This window comes from Rosa rugosa, chromosome 4 (assembly GCF_958449725.1).
Source record: "Rosa rugosa chromosome 4, drRosRugo1.1, whole genome shotgun sequence".
Classification (NCBI taxonomy): Eukaryota; Viridiplantae; Streptophyta; class Magnoliopsida; order Rosales; family Rosaceae; genus Rosa; species Rosa rugosa.
The window spans coordinates 37039703-37061852 of NC_084823.1; the positions used below are offsets into that span (position 1 = coordinate 37039703).

Below are 22150 nucleotides of genomic sequence, written 5' to 3' on the forward strand. Positions count from 1 at the left end.
CAAACCAGAGATGGCGAGTCATGGGGGTGTTTTGTAAAAGTGAATGAGGTTTGAAAATTTTAGGAAAAAATATCGGAGGAGTACTCAGCAAACAGGGAAGAAGAAATAGAATTCTCATGGTTTTTTTATTTTTTATTTTTATTTTTTTAATTCTACTTATAATTTTTTAATTCTATTTATAATCTCATGGTTGGCCTTCAATCTTTTCATGTACAACATAAAAGAATCTTCAAATTTTCCGTAGTTAGTCACCAAAATAAAATAGAACTAAATCAAGACATCTCTTGCTGAGTCCAATCCAAAGATGAATTCAAATCATTATTGGAAAAGAAAACAAAAAGGGCTGAAAGGGAAAAACTGATGAAGTCACTGAATCAGCTTCACTTAACCATACCTAGAAGGCTACAACATCTACTGGAGTTCAGAACCAAACGCACTACTGAGGATCACAAAGATGAGTTCAAACATCATAAAAGGTCCCTAAATTCCCAATCTACCAAGACTTAGATATGAGCCCCATTTATACATAACACTTGCAATTCAAATTTCAACCCGCAACAAAAGCATTACACAACATAACGGTAGGTGACGTATCTTCCGGCAGTCTCACTTGGCCTGATTATCTTCACAACTTGTCCACGTGAAAGCCCGTAATACCTTGCAACTGGATCAACCACCTGCATCCGAGGAAGCTGAACTCCCACCATCCCAAAAAAAAAAAAAAAAGGAAAAAAGGGCTAGTCTGAGATCAATTTGATTTGGCATAAAAATGAAAAGTAGGATTCATGAAAACATAAACAAGAATCTTATCCCAATTCTTGAGAAAGGGAAAAGCACAGTTGAGGGTACAAAGACACATTAAGCACGATTGCAGGACTCCCAAGTTGAATTACTCACCCAAAGGATAAACAAAAAAAACAGAGTTGAAGCACATTGTAGTGTGCAATTATCTAATGACAGATCATGGCATGTGTAATTTAAGAATAACACTATTCAGCGCCAACCTGTGTTTCTTTCACGGTATACCTCTGCAGCAAACTCTTCTTTTCCTCATTTGTAAGCACCTGATGCGCGGGAACTAGAACATGCTCTTTAATATTCACCAACAGTTCTTCCTCCTGAATCAATAGACTAAATTTTAGACAACAGTAATGTCATCTTAGTCTGTGAACAATGCATTAGAATAACTGATGTTGTATCAAACAAAAGAAAGACAAATAAAAAAGCAAGATATATCTTCCATCCCCTTAAGCTGAAGTTGAAGATGTTGTTTGGACCCAAAATGAGCATTTTGGCCTGACAAGGCGTGCCTTGGAGAAATTGAGCCAAAGTCAGTGGCTCAAGCTATATATTGTCGACAAGTTCGAAATATATTATTTAGAGGCTAAATAAAGCCTACTATGGAAGATTATGCGAGCTGCAAGAAAAGGAAATGATGGAAGCATGGAAATGAAAAGTCAACTTTAGCACATTTTCCTACTTCGGCTAGGAGAAACCGAGCTAAACAAGGAAGGAGGGGTGGCAGACTGACCAAATGAACTCGAAATGAGCTGAAACTCTGCAGATACATTCTAGACAGCCCAAGAACCATTTCTTATGAAGAGTGCCAGAGCTAGTTTTGAGTGAAAGGCCTTCAAACAATCAGTCCAATTTTCTGCAGAAGCAAAAACTGGAAAACTGGACCTGTAAGAGGTCCAGCAGCATTTCCGGCCCAACCACATGCAAGAAAGCTCTGAAATTTGTCACAATAATCTACACTCATTGTGAATCATTTTATATGAAGAAGTCGAAGACCCATTTTGAGTTCTTGGTGGAGATATAGCTGCAGCAAAATTGGAGCAGTAAGTGCTTAAACCTAACATTCCATTAGTGTTTAAGTGCTCAAACCTAACATTCCATTAGTGTTTAAGTGCTCAAACCTAACATTCCATTAGTGTTTAAGTGCTCAAACCTAACCCATCATGATTTGTTTAAGGCCAAATAGTGTTGCTTGGTAGCCTATATATAGAGGCTACAACAAGTAACAATAAAGAACAACACAATTCACAACAACAATCTCTAAGATTATCCAAGCCTCTCTAGAGCAATCCCTCTCTAAGAGCAACCATTCTCTTTCTCTTACCGGTGATCACACTCCTAGTCCTAGTCTTCTCAGAAGCCGACTTTCAGTGCCACCAAACCCTCTGTCAACGTACTTCGGTCCTAGTCTCCTCGGGAGCCGACGGTAGTGCCGCGACCAAACAGGACAACAACAACATCTCTAAGATGATCTAAGTTCTCTCTAGAGCAACCTCTCTAAGAGCAACTCCTCTCCTTCTCTTTCTCTTATCGGTGATCACACTCCTAGTCCTAGTCTTCTCAGAAGCCGACTTTCAGTGCCACCAAACCCTCTGTCAACGTGCTTCGGTCCTAGTCTCCTCGGGAGCCGACGGTAGTGCCGCGACCACAACGGTTACAGAACCAGCCAAGCAAGGGTAACGCCCTAGCAACCCAGCCAAGCTAAAGTCACGCTTTAGCAAGATCTCAATACTTCCCGGTGATTTCGCTCTGCTCAATCTGCAATATTGAGTATCGACTTGTGAACAAGAAGAAACTTCAGCAAAGTCCTCACCACGAGGCACAAAGAATCCCACGACGAGGTTGGTGCTCTCCTCGTCTACAATCGCTTGATAGAAGTCAGGTCAAGGGACACCCCTGACGACCGCACCCGAACGGTGCTGGCACGCCCGCACAAAAAAGAGATTGTTGACCAGCTGCAACAAAATTGGAGCCAAACAGATGTACCCCCGAAATAGTAAATCAAATACTGCAATTCAACTCCACAAGAGAGACATAGTTTCAGGGAACATATTAGAACCTAGGAGAGATCTCGTTTCAAGTTGGAATTGTGATTTCCTCCTCTCAGTAATCTAACATTAGTAATGCCTATTCATGAATACTCTAATATGCATTTCATGACATAAATGTCGATCCTTAGAAGGACCTTTTCTCTATCTGTACACCTCATGAATTAAGCCTTCCCCAAGTAAGAACACTGAAATTTTAATACCTACTAGTTTTGTAATGGAAGAATTAGTGGACTGTCATGAAATTCATGAGATTAATTCACCTGGAAAACCTCCATGCGGAACCTTGTAGACATCTCACTTATACATCTATTTGCAAAAGGAGTCAGCTTTGTTTGAGACACCAAGATTGCTCTGAACACATTCTGCGATTGCATGCGCTTGGTGTAGTCCCTCATTGTATTTACCCCAACCTTTGCCTCATTAGGGAAGAAGACATATATCTGGTACAAACGAACCAACAATTAGAGGCCAATTCAATTAAAACTGCCGCTGGAACAAAGAAAGAGAGAACTCAGAGAAGTGTTAGTCAATTACCTGATCAGAGCTGTTACTCCGCTTTTCTTTATTGATGTCAAGATCTTCCCTTTTCATGTTCTCTCCATATGTGCTCTTGAATTGTTCTTTTGTCATGTTGATCTCAGCTTCTGTAACTAAGTAATCCCGATCTTTCAGCATTTCCAACACCGTTCTTCGAATTCTGTAAAGCCTCGTGATTTCATCTTCTGATAGAGCCATTTGTTTTGTTCCTAGATTGCAAGAGGCGGCTTGTTAGTTAGGTTTCTTGGGATTATGAAAGTTCAACTTCGCAGACACGATCGCAAAATTTACATCTAAACACATAGCTGCCGAAAGTTACAAAATTAAATAGTTCCATCAATCTTTCTACATGAGAACAAAATCTTTTATATTTACTAGAACCTTACAAACAAGACGAGAACCTGAATTGAGATCCAGCATGATTAGAACATTTGATTGAGTAAAGAAGAAAGAGATCGTGTTATTCCCTCCAGCACCAAAATAGTGACCAACTACGAAGGCACACACAACTCCCAGGACATGACTTCGACTATTTACATAAAACTATATATCCAGACCTGTTTACCGCCCTTATCCTAAGTGCCATGAAGAAAGGTTGTTTAATCAATTACTTGCCAAAATGGCAGGATGTTGTGAAAATTCACAACTAATTGAGTTCACTTGTTACATCAATGGCTCAATGCTATGGCTCAAGCCCTGGTAGCTTATTCTATGGTTTTCAGATTTTAATTCAATCAGGCTAACAGGCTCGGTTTTCCAAAAGTTTGTGCAAGTAAGTTTGTATCTTATCTGAGCACTGATATTCATAGTAGATAAGGACCACAGATTGCTAACAGTGTCTCCATAAAAAAAAAAAAGCCCCACAACTCCAGAAGAAACTAATTCCTGATTTCAGTTCGTACTTCCCAAAACATAAACTTGTTACTAAAACACACACAATTATTAAACCAAAATACCTACCATGAAAGAACAAAACCCCAAAGATTATAATCCTTCTTGGGATTTTGCTCTCCAAACCATAAACTCCATACCAAAAAATTCATAGCACAGAAGAATTAGCTACCCAACAAAGTATTAAATATATTACCGTTAAATTCTGAATAAGAGCAAAAAACAGAGAAGGGTGCTAGCTAAATAGTTACCTTTTGGCGATCAGCAGCAAAACAAGCCTCCAAGATTGAGCGGGAACTGCAGAACTGGGAAGCGTGGGATTCAAGGGAGGAAATGACCGCACGAAAAGTAAAAATGGTAGGCTGCCAAATATATTACCTTTTACTGCTTCTAGTTCTTTTTATTCCTTGAACTTCCTATCCTACCCTTATCCAACTTTTTGAGAAACTTTGTTATGACCTCTTTGTTTGCTTATCTTTTATTTATTTAATTTTTGACAATTTTTTTTTTGGTAAATAAGAAAAGAAAGATTACCAATAAAGAAAGGTTTGAAAATTTTCTGAAAAAATCTTAAGTGGCAATCAATAACAGGTTTAGCTTCAAAGTTGACGTCTTATTAGTTAGGTGCATGCCACAGAAAGGAACCAAATTTGCCCATCACCAACACTAGGCGGTGATACCACTATTCAATAAGATTCCGCCATGTATGATGCATTATAAATTTATAACTATGACTAACTATAATTAATCTAATCTCTTAAAAAAAACTATAATTAATTAAAAAGAAAAATAATTTAACAAATATTTTTTTATTTTACTTCCCTTTTATCTCCATCACTCGTCATCTTCTTCTTTTTTTTTTTTTTTTTTTTTTTTTTTTTAATTATTATTATTTTTTAATAAGAGACGCATGTGAGAGAACTCCCTGGAGAAAGAGATGGCAAAATGGCCCAAGTGAGCAAAATCTGTAGCAAGGATCTCAAAGCATCAATCATCTGCCCAATATTTCCAAACCCCAAATCATTAAATCCAATCTCGTTGAAGTCACAGTTAGATTCATCGAGTTCTTTGAGTTTGAAGCTGAAAAATGGGTATGTCGGCAATTGCGCGGTTGATAAAGTCAAGGATGGTCTCCTTAGAGTTTCGGCTTCCCTGTCCTATCAGTGTGCTTATTATTGATTTGGTGAGGTTGGAGACTGAAGGTTTGGATATCGCTGGCGGCGTCAAGGTAGTCGATAGCTGATTCCAAGAGCTATTCTCCGACAAGGATGGTGGTGAAGATCGATATGTGTTTGCGACGGTGGAGAATTTGGGCAGGGGTTGTGGTGTTTAAGAGATAAGGATAGGTTTGGGGCTGTGAGCAGCCTTAGAGATGGTTGAAGAGAGAGTAAGGATTAAATTTGCCGACGAGACTGAGACATGTTTCAAGCCCTCTGCTTTCATTTCTTCCATATTCTTTATTCTTTAATTCTTATAGTAAACCAGCAAAAAAAAAAAAACAGAAAAGATGTGATAATGGGGAATGAATGGTAAGGAGAACCAACAATTAATGATACCCATGGTTTTTTTTCTTTAAAGATAATGATAACCATGGTTTTTTTTCTTTAAAGATAATGATAATCATAGTTAATTTCTACACAACGTGTCATATTTTAATAAGATGGTGATATCACCGCAATTACTCAATTAGTTTTGTGGTGAGCAAATTTGAATCGCATGACACACATAGTAACTTGAGGAGAATTTACTTTTTTCCTCTTTTGTTTTTTTTCTTCTATTTAGCGAAAATCATGAAACTTCTCATCATTGAAAAGGTCATCATGCACCCTTCTCATGTCAAGCACAAGGGAAGGCAACCTCCATTTCAGCTCGGGATAAGAGAGGTTTCTCAAAATTCTGCAAGAAAGGAACAATTCTTAGGTTCACCCTTAGGGTGAATGAGCATATTCACCCCCGTTGTGGATTAACATATTTTTACTTAATAAATTTATAATCCAACTGTCCATATCTTAAATTATCCTTTAAAGATCATCTATGTAAAAAATCAATCGAATCAGAAATCGTTTAATTATCTAATTGAATCAAACAAATGGATAGTTCTAACAACACTTACTACTACTATGATGAACCGTCCATGTATTTCATAGAAATGAATAACTAAAAGGTCTTCAATTTGATTGATTTTTTACACAGCTAATCTTTATATTACGTTATACAACATGAATGGTTGGATTAGAAAATTATAAAGTTATTATGCGTTAATCGCAAGAGAGGGTAAATTTGCTCATTCACCTTAGTGGTGAACCTAAGAATTGTTCGCAAGAAAGTGGAGGAGCACTCTCCAATTAAGGGGTCTCCAACTCTCCATCTTCAACTATTGAGCATTCAATTCTGACAGAGTTAGGGGATCCCACTTTTTGATGGGCAGATTTGGTCTGAGATCCAAATATTGGGTTTAGATGACAATCATGAGATCTTGTTATCAACTTACCTTTAAGATTCTTTATCGAAAAAACTTACCTTTAAGATTCTTTATGACATATAGCTCATGTCCCAAATTGACCATCACAAAAATAATCTGGGAGGTACTTGACACTCAACCAAAACAACAAATTATAAGAAGCATCTTCTGGCCAAGAGGTACTGAAAGAAACTAAACTAAATAAAATACTGCAAATCAATTCCTCAAGAAAGACCTAGCTAGCTGCTGGCCGGAATTGTTATTTGGACCTAGTTAGTGAGCAATGGCCACCCAATGTGGGAGGAAACTGCAGCACTATTGTTTGGATAAGTCCTAAATTAAGGGAAATACTCATGATCGAACAAAGTAAATTATTGATCAACATAACTGCATAACTGGAATATATTTCGCCAACCTTGGTTCTACTATAAACAATAAAATTATAAAATTAAAAACCTAATATAAAATCAAATCCATTAAAAAACAGAGAAAAAGGATTAAAGACATTATCAATTAACCAGGATGGCTTACTTCAAAGAAATAACAGTATAACAGAAAATGGTACTTTGTAATGCTTTACAATATAACAGTATTTTGACACCATAAGATCTCAAAGGTGTAGAGTGTAGACATGCATTCTGTTGAATCTGTCCAGTATAATAACAACCTAATTGGCATAAAAGGTCTAGAAGATTTCATTTATGAGTCTGCAATCGGATTGAGGATATGTCCAATGAACAGCACTAATCCAGTTGTTTCTTCTCTGATAAGAAAAAGGAAGGGATGATCTGCCACTAAGTCTATCCTCTTCTCCTGACTCCAAGCGAAACCCCTTTAATGAGCAACCGTAACAGCAGCAGCTTCTGTACCGTCCTTGTTAACATCAATGAATGATTCATGTTGTATGTGGGAAACAGATAGGTCATCACCCATATATAGGCAGTCTACCATCTTTGTCAAACCTCCAGGAACAAAAAGCAACTTCAATCCTGAAGTTTTCATTGGAAGCTTCAAATCTAAAAGAAAACTTAAACTTTGGCATTAAAAAGGCACCAACTTTAACAGTTTCGTGGGGAAGATGGCGATCTAAGAACCCAGACTCAGAAGAAAATCTCTCACTAAAGCTGGCAATCCATCTCTTTCATTTGGAAGAAACACATACATGGAAAAACACTTTTCACGATCTTGACCTTGTTTATTAGGGACTTTCATGAATCATGACTTTGAAACTGTCAAAAACACTTGTATACCGCCTTCCCCAACTTGTTATCCACTTTGTCATGAAAGGAGTCTTAATTGAGTTCCCATTGAGAGGTGGAAATCATACTCTTTTGTTCCTAATGCATCAAAGCTGTCCTTCCAATCTCCTTTGAAGTATAATGCATTTGCGAGAATGAGTCTCGTTAGGCTGTCAACTGAGCCAGAAGCAAGAATATGTTTGATGCGACCATTAGTCTCCTTCTCAGCCCATGAGTTCACTTCAGATTCGAAACAAGTTCATGCTACAATTTATGTCATATAGGACATTATTAGATAAAATAATTGTGGATAGATGACACGCGCAAAATGTAAATCGTAGTTTAGGATGACTTTAGACCAAAAGTTGTGGACAGATAACACACGAGCTCACAATGTAAAACTCAACATGTTACAATTCATTTCCTGTGAATGTGGAATAACTCAACTATTTTCCAAGTGCATGTCCACAATAATAAGGACTAGGTATTTGCTGAACAGAGAATCAATTTGACTCATTGACTTCTTCCTCTCCTAAAATTCTATCTCATACAAATAAATATGTTTGCCTTCGAAAATATTTTGAGACCAAATCCATTAAAGTCACTCAGGTCGAAGATAAAAATCAAATCCAAACTCTACAGTTAGGCATTCGAGCTGCATAAATAGATAAGTAATGATTAAGACTTCAGCATGTTAAAAAAAAAAAAAAAAAAAAAAGAAGAAGATAATGATTGAGATCTAATCGAGTAAAAAATAAATAGCTCATTTCTTAGCCATTTCTACTGCGGCCAGCACCCTAGTTCATCTTAGGCCACATCGGATTGCAGAGGTTTTCAAGTTTTCTCATCTCATTTTCATGATCTTCACATTCAGCAAGTTGGTTCTCATTCTCATCGAGCCATCGAGTGACCGTTTCAACTGCATCTACAATAATTGTGTCTTGTCTGCTTCGTTCAGATTTGGGATGTTAGAAACTGTGTCCATCATGTTGGATGCATAATCTTTCAATGCAAGCTTAGCCTCCATTGTCTTATTCTCTTTGTCCTCGAACTTGTATTTCTTTGCCTCCATGATCATATTCTCAATTTCTTCCTCGGAAAACTTGCTTTTGTTGTTATTGGTGATTGTAATCTTGCTCTTATTCCGCGTTGACTTTTCCTCAGCAGAGACAACCATAATTCCGTTGGCATCTATCTCAAAGCAAAGGGTGACCTGAGATGTTGCCCTTGGAGCAGGACGGATGCCGTTGAGCTCAAAAATACCCAACAATGTGTTACCTTTAGCTACTGCGCTTTCACCCTCATACACTTTAAACTTCATCCATACTTGTCCAGCGTGGACATTTGTGACAACTATTTCTTTCTTGGTGGGGATGGTAGTGTTTCTTGGGAGGACAACCTTCATTTCTCCATTAAAACGCTCTGCACCAAGAGAAAAGGGAGTGACATCCAACAAGAGCAAGTCTTGAACGTTCTCGATATTTCCCTCACCACTCAAAATTACAGCTTGTATAGAGTCACCATAGGCAACTGCTTTATTAGGATTGATCTTTTGCAAAGCTCCTTGCCATCAAACAAGTCTTGCAATAGCTGTTGTACCTTGGGAATTCCTGTAGATCCACCAACAAGAACAACATCATGAACAATGCTCTTATCCATTTTAGCATCTCTTAAACATTGCTTCATAGGCTCCATACATTTTGCAAATAGATCCAAGTTGATCTCTTCAAATTTTGCTCTTGTTATTGTACAGTGAAAGTCAATACCCTCAAATAAAGAATCTATCTCAATGGTGGTTTGCATAGTGGAAAAAAAGAGCTTTGCTATCTCACAAGATGTTCTCAATCTTCTTAGCGCTTTGGGGTTATTACTAATGTCTTTTTCATACTTCTTTCGGAACTCCTGTACAAAATAGTTCACCATTCTATTATCAAAATCTTCACCCCCAAGATGAGTATCTCCAACCGTAGCTTTCACCTCAAAAATTCCTTCTTCAATTTGTAGAAGGGAAACATCGAAAGTACCACCACCAAGATAAAAATAAGAACGTTCTTTCCACTAATATTGATGCCTTTTCTATCAAGACCGAAGGCAAAGGCGGCAGCTGTTGGCTCATTGATAATTCTATTGGGACCTCTTAATTTACTCACTAGACCTCCCTTATTTTTTAATTATTAAATGACATATGTATCCTTATATAAAAAGACTATTACAGATAACAAATTAATAAGGAAAATTATATTTTTTTTCCTTTTGCAGAGATTTACAATAATAGAAACACATCTATAGTATTTTTATTATTCGTTTCCATTTTAGTTCTCATTCCATACTTCTCATTTTCTTTGTTTATAAAAGCTTTCGAAGAAAAAAAAAATCAAGAGAACATGCATTCAAAATTACTTGGTAAATTATAGAAAAATAAAACTATGATGCATCTATTCAAGGGAGAAAAAAAATAGACAAAGGTCTTTCTCATCAATGTAACAAGATCATGAAACAAGGGACATAGAGCCCTCGTGTAAACTAACCAAATAAGTTTGTGAAGCAGCATATAAGACAAAACTAAATTAAAAAATAGAAAGAACAAATCTAATTTTGCAACCTATCTAAAACTCCAGCAACCATAGACCATAAAAACTAAGCTTTGGAAATCCATAATTAAGCATGAAATATTAGGCTTGAAAAAATATCTAATAATTTTTTGTTAATTAGTTACACTATCTTTTTTCAATAATTATCTCAGTTTTTTTTTCTTTTTTTGACAATGTCAAGTTTCTTTTTTGGTCAATAAATAGTTATGGGAGCAGTATAACTCATCCTTAATGCTTGAAAACATTTCCTTTTATGAGTAAGGTTAAGCTAGGTATTTGAAAGAGGTTTACTCAGCAAAGTTTACTTTTTAAAAAGCAAATAGGAGGTGTAAAGAGATGAGAGGTCAAATGAGAAAATATGGAGATCCCAATACAAAAAGTCTTGATAACATTCATTCTTGCAATTACACCCGCATCTTTTGCGGCCTGACGTTGTAAATCATTAAAGTACGCTGGAACAATGATAACCACATTTTTAACCGTCGATACAATGTAGGCCTCTGCTAGTTCACGCATCTTATTGAGAACTATTGCGGATATCTCCTCAGCGGCAAACTATTTTTTTTTTTTTTCATTCTTATAATTGATCATAATCATGGGTTTGTCCTCGACTCCACGAACCTTGAAAGGCCATAATTTCATGTCATTTTTGACATTTACATCACTAAATATTCTTCCAATCAACCGCTAGCTTGGCATCTATATATAACAATGCAAACAAGCAAAGTCATAAAATGTTAATAAAAGTAACAAATTTGAGGAACAATAAATATACAGACAAAACGATACAACGTCACACTAATGTAACTGCCTTGATTATATTTATAGGGAGAGCTTAGGATCTTATAATAAGAACCAAGTGAAGAATTTAATTTGAATGAATGGTTAGATGACATGCATGTTAAAATTTTAATATATCAATTAAAGTTTAAAACACTCATCCAACCATTCATTTAAAAGTCATCACTTGATCCTTAATATAAGGTTCTCATTAGAAACGCATCCTATATTTAATATAGGAAACGAAGAACTTACCAAAAACAATGTTTAAGGGGTTCAGGGAGACTTGATTGTTAGCGGCATCACCAATTAATTGCCTAGTGTTTGTAAAAGCAACATATGACGGCGTTGTTCTGTTGCCCTGATCATTGGTTATGATCTCAACGCGCCCATATTGCCAAATACCAACACATGAGTAAGTTGTTCCAAGATCGATACCGATCACTAGACCTTCGCCTTTTGCCGCCAGAGCCATCGACATCTTATATGAGTAGACAACTTAAACCAAATACGTACAAAGGGAAAAAGATTTCACGTGATAGATGGATGTGATATACTACACTATTTATAGAGACCGAAATGGTGATTCAGTTTGATTCAGTTTGGGTTTTCATAAATAGATGGTATCTTATTTCTAAAGTGTTTAGGATAGCAAACTATTCCTTTTTTCACTAAACAAAGGAATCCTGATTGACATTGCTTAATCTATGATTTGGGATATCGCCAAAACCCATGGCCAAGGCAAGGAAGAGCCGACCTCCATATCTAAGAGTTCCATCATTGACACCACCAAGACTTTAGGAGGTGACCTCGCCAGCAAACCATGCAAACCATTGGAAATAGTGTTTAAACCCTCGCTCCTCTGCACAAGAACCACTGCATCAATAGTCCAAGCATGATCCACGCGGACCCTAAAACAAAGAACCATTGCTCTGAACGACTAAGTCAATAATTCCAGCCTGCCAGATCTCATGTAAAACCGTTGGTGGAAGACTGCCACCAACAGAACCTGATTTGGATATCTGCAACAACTAGAGGCTACCAGCAAGCTTCCACTTACCAGCTAAGGCCGTCGCTAGGAGCATTGAAGCCAATCACCATTGATGACCGGAGTTGAAGCTGACGAAAGACGACGGCACTGGGAACCAAGTGAAGGAGACTAGGGTGTAGGGAGAGCAGGGCCGGTCCTGAGATTTGGCCTGAGGCGAATATGATCTCGTATAAATAGACATTAAAGGTGCTGAAGTAACTTTTTTTGGGTAACTAGTAATACTTTATTGGGAAAATGCTCATTTACCCAATTTTAGCTTAAAATTTGCCCACTTGCTCCACTAACTGTTTTTTAACCCCGTTTACCCAAAACACTCTAAGGGATTATTTCCCCTTTACCCAATTAATTCTTTTTTTCTTCTTTTTATTTATTTTTGGGACTTTTTTGCCCTCTCCCCACTCATCGATTTCTCTCTCCTCCCCCCTCACCGATTTCTCTCTCTCTCTCTCTCTCTCTCTCTCTCTCTCTCTCTCTCTCTCTCTCTCTCTCTCTCTCTCTCTCTCTCTCTCTCTCTCTCTCTCTCTCTCTCTCTCTCTCTCTCTCTCCAGACGACGTCAGATTTCTCTCTCCCTCCCTCCATCCCTCCAGCAGGTCACCCACGACGCCTGCTCTCGCCATCGCCGCGCCGAAACTCGTCGTCGTGCTCTCTGCTGCCAGGCTCGACGCCAAGCCGACGGTCCTCGTCACTTTGAAGCTCGGCGAGGCCGGGTTTGACCTTCTGAAGGAATCGACGACGGACTGAAAACTGCTATCTGCTATTGTGCAGTCATAACCATAAAAGTTGTAACATTAGTGCCCCCCAGTAGACTTTGTATTGGGGGCCAATGATGACTGCTTTATTTATTGACGGACTGAAAACTGCTATTCCAAAGTAAATGTAGTGTTAAATTGCAGTAGTCGATAAATGAAAAAAATTGTGTGGTTTGTGTCAGTCTAGTGGGGGGCAGTACACAGAATATTGACCCTCATAATGTGTGTTTTTAGACATTATCTGTTGTTTTGAGTGTGAATAACTTCTATAATCTGTGAAACATAGGAAGCGGTGTAATGTTTGATGGTCTATTGGGGGGTAGTAGACACATTAGTGCCACCCAATAATGTCTTTCTTAGGAGACAGTAATCATCTCTTGTTGATTATAAAATGATCATTTTGGTTTTGTTTGTGATAAAGTGCAATACACTGTGAATCCTTGAAACTAGTGCAAGTTTTAATGGTTTAGTGGGGGGCAGTAGACACATTACTGCCCCCAAATAATGTCTTCATACGAAGTCAGAACCCTTCACTTAACTATCATTGACAGATTATTGTACTTTAATAAACTCAAAACAACATAAGACTTATCAAAACTCTAATTTCAGTGATTAATTAACCACAGTTAAGAAATTAGTGGGGGGCAATAATCTGTCTATTACCCCCCAATAGACCACAGTTTTGATGTCGTCCGAGACCTGCAAGCGAAGCCCAGACCCGATTCCGGCGTGGAGCTTCGGAGCTTCCCGGACATCTGACGAACAAAACCGGCGAAGCCCAAAGGGGTTGGGATCGTGGAGTTAGATGGTATCATCCTCTGGTGGTCCGACGGTGGGACAGAGCGGCGGCGGTGGAGGCCGACATCGACAGTGGAGTGGTGGGCGTGGTGGCTCAGAGAGAGAGAGAGAGAAAGAGAGCCTGAGACGAGGTTAGAGAAAGAGAGAGAAAGAGAGAGAGAGAGAGAAATCGATGAGGGGGAGGAGAGAGAGATATGAGTGTAATTTGTTAATTAAAATGAGGGCAATACTGTCAAACACTGTTAGATTGGGTAAATGGGGTTAAAAAACTCTTGGTGGAGTAAGTGGGCAATTTTTGGCCAAAAATTGGGTAAGTGGTCATGGCCCCTACTTTATTCATATTGGTTTATTCTATTATGTATTTGGACAAAACAAAGAAGAAGAAAAACAAAGTTCAATGTGTATTTCTTTATTCTATTAATTAAATAAGTAGTATATTTGGACTAAAAAAGAAAACTCTAAGCTAGCGACTTTGAATAGATTATAAAGATGAAGAAAAGTTCAATGTAAAAAAAATATTCTAGCCCAGCAACTGAAGTTGGGTTTCGAACCTTGGTTGGGTGGAAAAAACAATGAAAAAGCTCCCCGTAACCACTGGGCTAATGTTTCTCTTTAGTGTCATTGTTTCAATAAATAGACAAATCAGAGGCCCCCAGGAACCGGTGGCCTGAGACGGCTGCCTCACATGGCAGCCCTCAAGGCCGGCCCTGAGGGAGAGCGGCGCTCTCATGCTAGGGTTCTTTTTATCTTGAAGAAAAGTTATATCTATTTTTGCTTTTTACCTTGATGCTGGAGAGAAACTAGCTCTCCCAAAATGCACGCATTGCCACATTTATGTAGGGGTGGCTCAAATTGCCGAACCTGCCGCAACCGACCGGAAACCGGCCGGACCGGAGGTGTCGGCGCCGACAAATACGGCAACCGGTGAATCGGTACCGGTAGTACCGTACCGAAGCTAGGAACTCGGCTCGGGAGTGGTACTGCAGAATGTATAGGTTCGGTAATACCGAACCAGCCGAAATAAAAGTTTTTGGTTTAATTCCAAAAACTCCTACCCATTTTGCATCTGTCATGCATTTGCCAACCTCAATGAGAACTCAAGCCACTTACCATTAGACCACAAGCTCGCTTGTGACTGGTTGTGCAAAAACACATTTAATTGCTCATGAAGAATAATAAGTTTCTCACCTTCCATTTCTTCCAAAAGCGACTCTTTCTTTTATTCACTCTTCCTTCTCCTTCTTCCAGAAAGTCAGAAACGACTCTCTCTCTCTCTCTCTCTCTCTTCATTTCTGACTTTTGTTCTTCTTATATTCTTGTTCTTCTTCCTCCATTTTCTCATCATTTTTGTTATTCATCCTTCCACTTCTTCTTTCACCTCTAGATATGAATCAAAGATCGGATCTCCAACTGAATTCTAGATCTGGAATCAGGAGGGTTGCTGTTCTCCTCTCACTCTCAGCTTCATCCATCACCACAACAGAATCAACTCTGTTCTCTTTCTTCTTCAGTTCTTCCTCTTTTGTTTTTTCTTCTTTTCTCTATTCTTCCACCTCTGTACTCTTTCTTCTTTCTGTTTCTTCTTCCTCCTCATACTGCATTCTTTCAAATACCGGCCAAAACCGACCGTTGAAATCGGTAAACCGAACTTCCGGTAACCGAAAGCTCCGGCACGGTTACGGCAACACATTTGGTGAAACCGAAGACTTTCGGTCGGTATTCGGCTGACGCCAAAAAATCCGGTAACCGTACCACGGCCAGCCCTACATTTATGTATGCATATACCAAATGTAAGTTTTGAGTCGAGAGATCGAGTCTAATTATCTTTTCTTGCCATACTTGCTAGCAATTCTATACTCAAATGTAAGTGTTAGGATCAGAGTTTGGGCTCTGGTAACGCAGATCAGAGAGAGGACAAAAGAGAGAAATACATACAACGACGAAAGTGAGAAAGAGAACGAGAAAGGAAACCGGCAGACGGTGGCCGGAAGAATTTGGACCGAGGGCCTGTGAACGGCCGAGGAGGGAGTGGGTTGCTGCCATTGTTGATGGTGGTGAGGTTTTTCTGTTTGGGGTTTTAGGTCTGATTTCTGAACACAAAGATCGGAATATAAGAAGAGCTTGGTTTTTTTTTTTTTTTGATTCGAAAAAATTGGAACGGGTTGTAAATTTGTCTACTTGGACTCCAATTATATCGGAAAGTATGAGAGAATGAGTTGTACTTTCATTGATAATAGAAGTCTCTTTATATAGGATTACAAGCAAAGAATTTGAGTCTTACAAGGTAACTGAATCATACAATGGTTGAAATATCTCCTCAGACAAGTAATCAGAGTTTAACTCCTTGCAGATATCGGTAAGACTAACCCTATTACAACTCAGACAAGTAATCAGAGTTTGGGCCGGCCTTAAATAGTATTTTAATTTTAATCTGCATAAATGAAAACTTGTCTGTTAATGTCTACCATAATATATAGAAGAAAATGAAAAAATAGAGAGCTAGATTGAGGTGGGGGTGTTTCTAAATGTACCCAGGAAACTTCTTAGTATACCAAGAAAATTTATTTGTTTTTAAATATATCTAAATAACTGTTTCAAAAAAAAAAAAATCTAATTAAACCAATTAATTTCCCAAACTGCTCTTATCTTGTACCCAACAAAAAAAAGACAACGATGAAACTTTAAAACGTAGGTACTGTGGCTGTGTTTGGTACAAGTACAACCGATTGGATTTGATTAGAAATCCAAATATGATCAAGCTTGACTAGATTGGAGTTCGAGAGGAGGTTTAGACTTAATGTGTCATATCCCCGACTATATCCATTTTTGAAAAGGAGTTTCGTATATGACTAGATTTGGGAGGTAAGGTGGTTTGACGGTGTTGAAACTTGAAAGTAAGATAGTGAGAGGGACAAAGAGATCGATGGACAGACAGAGTTCATGATTATTGTTCTGGCTTTTATTGGAAGAAAGAAGGGGAAGAGAACCCTTTATTCCATCTTTCCATACCATTCCATGCTTTGTGTCATTAATTGTTCTCTTTCAAGATAGAGGAAGAGTTCTTATTACCTCCGAATTGTCGACAAATGTCTTACTTTTTTGTTATTTCCTTGATGATTATTCACACAACCACAATCCATATTGAGGAAGGGTGAAACCCCATATAACATATCCAGTGATCCAGATGATTTTCAGTTTCCCATGCTTTGGCAAAGCTCATCGCTACTAGTTCGTTGGAGACAACTGTCCCAGTCCTTATGTAATCAAACTCTTCTATTCCAATTGCAGGAATTCCTCCATTCTCTATAGATTAGCATATATCCCACAAATTCCATCAAAGCGGACATGAAATGAGAGGTCCAAGGGTTGTGATCAAAGGACACGACCTAACACTGGGAAGATTTCATTGTTGTGTTTCTTTTAGGTACTGGGTGCAAGATAGGGTTAGTTTGGGAAATTTGGTGGTTTAGCTATAAATATATATATATATATATATATATATATATATATATATATTGAAAATTAGATATATATATATATATATATATATATATATATATATATATTTTTAAAACAAATAAATTTGCTGTGTGCGTTAAGAACATTGCTGGATATATACATTTAGAAACACCCTTGAGGTGGGGGTGAACTAGTTAATATCTACCGTATGTGAACTTGCTACGAGCTGTGGAGATGGATTTTTTTAGTGGGTTTTTGTGGTGAGAGGAAAATGAGAGAAGATTGGTAATTTGGAAAAGTAAAAGGCACACAACGTGAAAAAGAGTGAACGAAGGCTATCATGATTTTTACTGATCAATTTGATTAACGTTCGCGTCACTGAAAAAAGATCTTAATAAATTTGAAAGTACACCACATAATGCTGAATAAATGCTTAGAGAAACCTATTCAGGCTTAGTATTTGATACTATTATCCGTCATTGGTGCTTCATTAATTCAGTTTCGGTGAGAACCTTGATCCAAGACCTGATAAGTTTAACCACTGCAAGTGGCCTAGTGGTTCTTGCCTAGTTGGGTGTGCTCCCCAACCTAGGTTCGAACCCCGAAGCTGTCAAAGTGGCGAGGCACTGTGCTGCAATGCACAGTTGGAGCATTTCACATGCGCCGAAGGGGTTTATCTTGGGCCTAGGAAGCCTTTGGGTTCCCCTTGACAAAGTCAAAAAAAAAAAAAAAAAAAAGACCTGATCATAAGTTTTTTTTTTTTGGATTCTACCCATTACCACTAGACGAGACCATCACAGTTCATCACTAATCAAAACCACCATATAGGAGACTGGTTGTCAACAAGGAAGCCCCAACATGGACCGCATATACCTTCTCTTGATCAAGATCCCATCGAAGAGCCAATAATCAAACCCTGACCACCAAGGTACCGGAGGTGAGAATTCTCGCTGTAGGCGGCCATCGCTGAGTCCACGAATGAACTCAAGAAACCTAGTTGGCCGAGCGCTCAAATCCCATACTGGACTAGGTTTTGGCATACAGGCATTCAATCAAACTTAACTAATTACGATTGCAATTGGGTGCTTCGATATAAGGGATAAGATAGTTGTTGTAAAGTAGTGAACACGTTGTGAAACTCAAGTACAGCGTTTGCCGAGTTCTCTTCAAGTTCATTTGCTACTACAAATTAATCAACAAATTAATCAAATCATCCAAAAGTTGTGGTTTCGATTATATTTTGTTCAAATACAAAGTAAAAGCTCAAATTCTAACACATAATAAGTCAGTCTTCAATTGGATTGAGGACTTGCCCAATGAACAACACCGATCCAGTGGTTTCTTCTCTGATAAGAAAAAGGAAGGGATGATCTGCCACAAAGTCTATCCTCTTCTCCTGACTCCAAGTTGAACCCGTTTGAACAGCAACCGTAACAGCAGCAGCTTCTGTACCGTCCTCATTAACATCAATGAATGATCCATGTTGTATGTGGGAAACATATAGGCTATCACTCATAGGTGAGTCCACCATCTCTGTAAAACCTCCAGGAACAAAAGGCAACTCCAACCCTAAAGTTTTCAGAACTTTGGAAGCTTCAAATCTACAAGAATACGTGAACTTTGGCATTTTAAAGGCACCAACTTCAACTGTTTTGCGGGGAAGATGCCGATCTAAGAACCCAGACTCGGAAGAAAATCTCTCAACTAAAGCTGGCAACCCATCTCTTTCATTCGGAAGAAACACATACATGGAGAAACACTTCTCACGATCTTCACCTTGTTTGTAAGGGAGTTTCAAAACTTTGAAACTGTCAAAAACACTTATATACCGCCTTCCCCAACTTGTTATCCACTCTGTCATAAAAGGAGCCTTAACTGAGTTCCCATTGAGAAGGTGAAAATCATACTCTTTTGTTCCTAATGCATCAAAGCTGTCCTTCCAATCTCCTTTGAAGTATAATGCATTTGCGAGAATGAGTCTCGTTAGGCTGTCAACTGAGCCAGAAGCAAGAATATCTTTGATGCGACCATTAGTCTCCTTCTCGGCCCATGAATTCACTTCCATTCTAACTTCATCCGACTTGCCGTTGAAATCAACTTGCTTTAAGGCAGCCCTGTAAGCAGCGTCCACTACCTGTTTGAAAGAAGGCTTGACGGGAAGAGACTTGTCTACCCAAGCGCCATTGGTGAATGACAAGCTAGGCCCGCCATTTGGTGATTCTTTCGCGAAGAACAGAGGCATGAGAGTAGAGGCTAGATAGTTGAGCTCTTGGGTGGACTTGGACCTGAGGAAGGTGAGCAACTGGTCCTGTGTAGGGCCGTTTGACCCGGCGGCTAAAAGGCTGAGAACCATGTGGATGGATAGCGGCGAGTACACCATATTTTTGTTCTTGGCTTCAGTACTCAAAAACAGCTGCTTCATGATAGTAAAAGCCACCTCGGTCTGGTTGCTGATGTATGTTTGAACTCTGAAATTCAGAATGCAAATTGTCAATTGCCTATTTGAACATAATCTATACCAAGCTTGAAAACACTTCTTGAAATTGAAATTCGTGGATCACTCTGAGTATCACACTATCAGATCAAACAAATTTCACACTATCAGATCAATCAAGTTTCACTTATTTAGAACACTACACAATCTGTAACTATATACCACGAACACAATTTTGTGACTGACCTAGAAATCACTATTAAACTATGGTAAATCCGTTAACTATCTGCACATGATCAATATTCTATAATACAACGAAAAGTAGAGCAGATAATTGTGAACAAGCCAACGCAACAACAGTAAACTATCAAACCGTCACAATCTTGGTTCAGTTCTGAGCCTAATATGAATTTAACATTAAGAAATTAGGGAGGTAAAGAGGGCCATACCTAGCTTTCTGGGTCTGGTTCATTGAACTCCACGGGATCGGATTGATATGGTCATCGGCGTTGAAAGTGTTAGGATCGGAGTTTGGGCTCTGGTAACGCAGATCAGAGAGAGGACAAAAGAGAGAAATACATACAATGACGAAAGTGAGAAAGAGAACGAGAAAGGGAACCGGCAGACGGTGGCCGGAAGAATTTGGACGGAGGGCCTGTGAACGGCCGAGGAGGGAGTGGGTTGCTACCATTGTTGATGAGAGAATGAGTTGTACTTTCATTGATGATAGGAGTCTCTTTATATTTTATATAAGATTACAAACAAAGAATTTGCGTCTTACAAAATAACTGAATCATACAATGATTTAAATATCTCTGTAGATATCGCTAAGACTAACTCTATTACAACTCAGACAACTAACATTTAAAAAGAAAAAAACCTTGTATTACTAAAAAAGACGGCCTTAATAAGTTTGAAACTTACTGAGGCCTCGGATCATATTTTTACTGAGGCTTAGTATTTGATACTATTCTCTTTTATTGGTGCTTCATTAATTTAATTTCAGAGAGAAACTTGATCCGAGAAAGAATTTTTTTTTTTTTTTTTGGATTCTACCCATTACCACTAGACGAGACCATCACCAGTCCACCACTAATCAAAACCATCACATAGAAGAATGGTTGTCAACAAGGGAAGCCCCAACATGGACTACATATACCTTCTCTTGATCAAGATCCCATCAATGAGCCAACAATCAAACCCTGACCACCAAGGAACGGGACTTCTCGCTGTAGGCGGCCATCGCTGAGACCACGAATAAACCCAAGAAACCTAGGTGGCCGAGCTCTCAAATCCCATACTAGACTAGGTTTCGGCATTCGCGCATTCAAACAAGCTTAACCAATTACAATTGCAATTGGGTGCTTCGATGTACATCTACATGTAATGGTGAATACGTACAATTTCTTTAGAGAATTTGGAGATGTTTAATACTTTAATTCAGCTAGCTTTCCATGAAGGATGAATGGACTAGCTCAATTGTAGCCTGTCATCCTAAAATGTCAAGTAATAAGGTCCAATAATCTTTCCAGTAATCTTTACAACAAATATATCTATGCGTAAGGAGGTAATACTTTGCAACTTCATTAGTCACTAGGATCAAACTCCAAAAGAAATAGCTGCAGGAATAGTTTCTCAACCAGAGTAGGGCCAGATTAATTTATAGAGTATGATGAAAATATAACACCAACATATTGCGAGATGCAATGGGAATGATTCAACAAGACGTAACTAAGAGGAAAAGGATCGATCGACAACGATAATCAATTGAGAAAAAAGGAAGTTAACATGACTAAAGTAAGAAAACCGAGAAAGGCCATCACTGATATAATAACTCAGTCTTCTATGATGGGATTGAGGACATGCCCGATGAACAGAACTGTTCCCGTTACTTCTTCTCTGATAAGGAAAAGGAACGGGCCTGCTGCCACAGAATATATCGGAGCAGGAGGTGTGGTTGGTGGCAACAATGCACATTCCATATGTTGGTGCCAATTTAGGCATCAACGAGTCAATGGAAGTTCCGTTGAAATCCAAGTGTAAAGTGGTGGGGTTGTTTTCTTCAAGTGGGCCTATCTTTCCCTTCGATTAGTTTGACTACGTGAGTAGCCCTGGTCGTCCACTTGTGACTGAAGGTATGCCCTGGTGGTCCTGTGCCTAGCCTTGGTCGTTCACCTCTTGTGACTGAAGGTATGGCCTCGGGCTTCCTTCACCTGATGTTGGGTCTCCAAGCTACCTTGTTTGGTGGAACTGGTAGTCTAGTCTCGGACTTCCTCCACCTGATGCTGGGCCTCCAAGCTCCTTGTTGGGT

General features: G+C 38.7%; 2 protein-coding genes and 2 pseudogenes across 4 annotated transcripts; all 4 read right to left on the reverse strand.

The window, feature by feature from the left end:
• Window positions 1-301: 301 nt before the first annotated feature.
• On the reverse strand, window positions 302-5109 carry LOC133745393 (DNA-directed RNA polymerases II and IV subunit 5A-like). Of its 3 annotated transcripts, none has more exons than XM_062173453.1 (5): window positions 4529-5109; window positions 3384-3595; window positions 3110-3289; window positions 1005-1118; window positions 302-692 (listed from the first exon to the last, which is right to left on the reverse strand). In XM_062173453.1, the coding sequence occupies exons 2-5, from the start codon at window positions 3582-3584 to the stop codon at window positions 567-569; spliced, it is 621 nt and encodes a 206-aa protein (XP_062029437.1). In that variant the 5' UTR covers window positions 3585-3595; window positions 4529-5109; the 3' UTR covers window positions 302-566. The 3 variants fall into 3 exon arrangements, with proteins under 3 accessions (XP_062029437.1, XP_062029436.1, XP_062029438.1); XM_062173452.1 differs by lacking the exon at window positions 4529-5109 and adding an exon at window positions 3788-4080; XM_062173454.1 differs by lacking the exon at window positions 4529-5109 and adding an exon at window positions 3788-4102 and having other exon boundaries at window positions 554-692; window positions 1027-1118.
• A 2328-nt stretch (window positions 5110-7437) lies between these two features.
• On the reverse strand, window positions 7438-8397 carry LOC133744744 (serpin-ZX-like; annotated as a pseudogene).
• A 349-nt stretch (window positions 8398-8746) lies between these two features.
• LOC133744745 (heat shock 70 kDa protein 1-like) lies at window positions 8747-11810 on the reverse strand (annotated as a pseudogene).
• Window positions 11811-18604: 6794 nt separating this feature from the next.
• On the reverse strand, window positions 18605-20532 carry LOC133746314 (serpin-ZX-like). Its single transcript, XM_062174498.1, has 2 exons — window positions 20289-20532; window positions 18605-19873 (listed from the first exon to the last, which is right to left on the reverse strand). The coding sequence occupies exons 1-2, from the start codon at window positions 20528-20530 to the stop codon at window positions 18691-18693; spliced, it is 1425 nt and encodes a 474-aa protein (XP_062030482.1). The 5' UTR covers window positions 20531-20532; the 3' UTR covers window positions 18605-18690.
• Window positions 20533-22150: the final 1618 nt, after the last annotated feature.

What these genes read in the sequence shown, in the direction of transcription:
- LOC133746314 (XM_062174498.1), bottom strand. Translation starts at nt 20,530, where the DNA reads ATGGTAGCAACCCACTCCCTCCTCGGCCGTTCACAGGCCCTCCGTCCA. An exon ending in AACCAGACCCAGAAAGCTAG is followed by an intron (nt 19,874 to 20,288) that starts GTATGGCCCTCT and finishes TCTGAATTTCAG; the next exon opens with AGTTCAAACATACATCAGCA.
- LOC133745393 (XM_062173452.1), bottom strand. An exon ending in GGAGTAACAGCTCTGATCAG is followed by an intron (nt 3,290 to 3,383) that starts GTAATTGACTAA and finishes CGTTTGTACCAG; the next exon opens with ATATATGTCTTCTTCCCTAA. An exon ending in TCCGCATGGAGGTTTTCCAG is followed by an intron (nt 1,119 to 3,109) that starts GTGAATTAATCT and finishes CTATTGATTCAG; the next exon opens with GAGGAAGAACTGTTGGTGAA.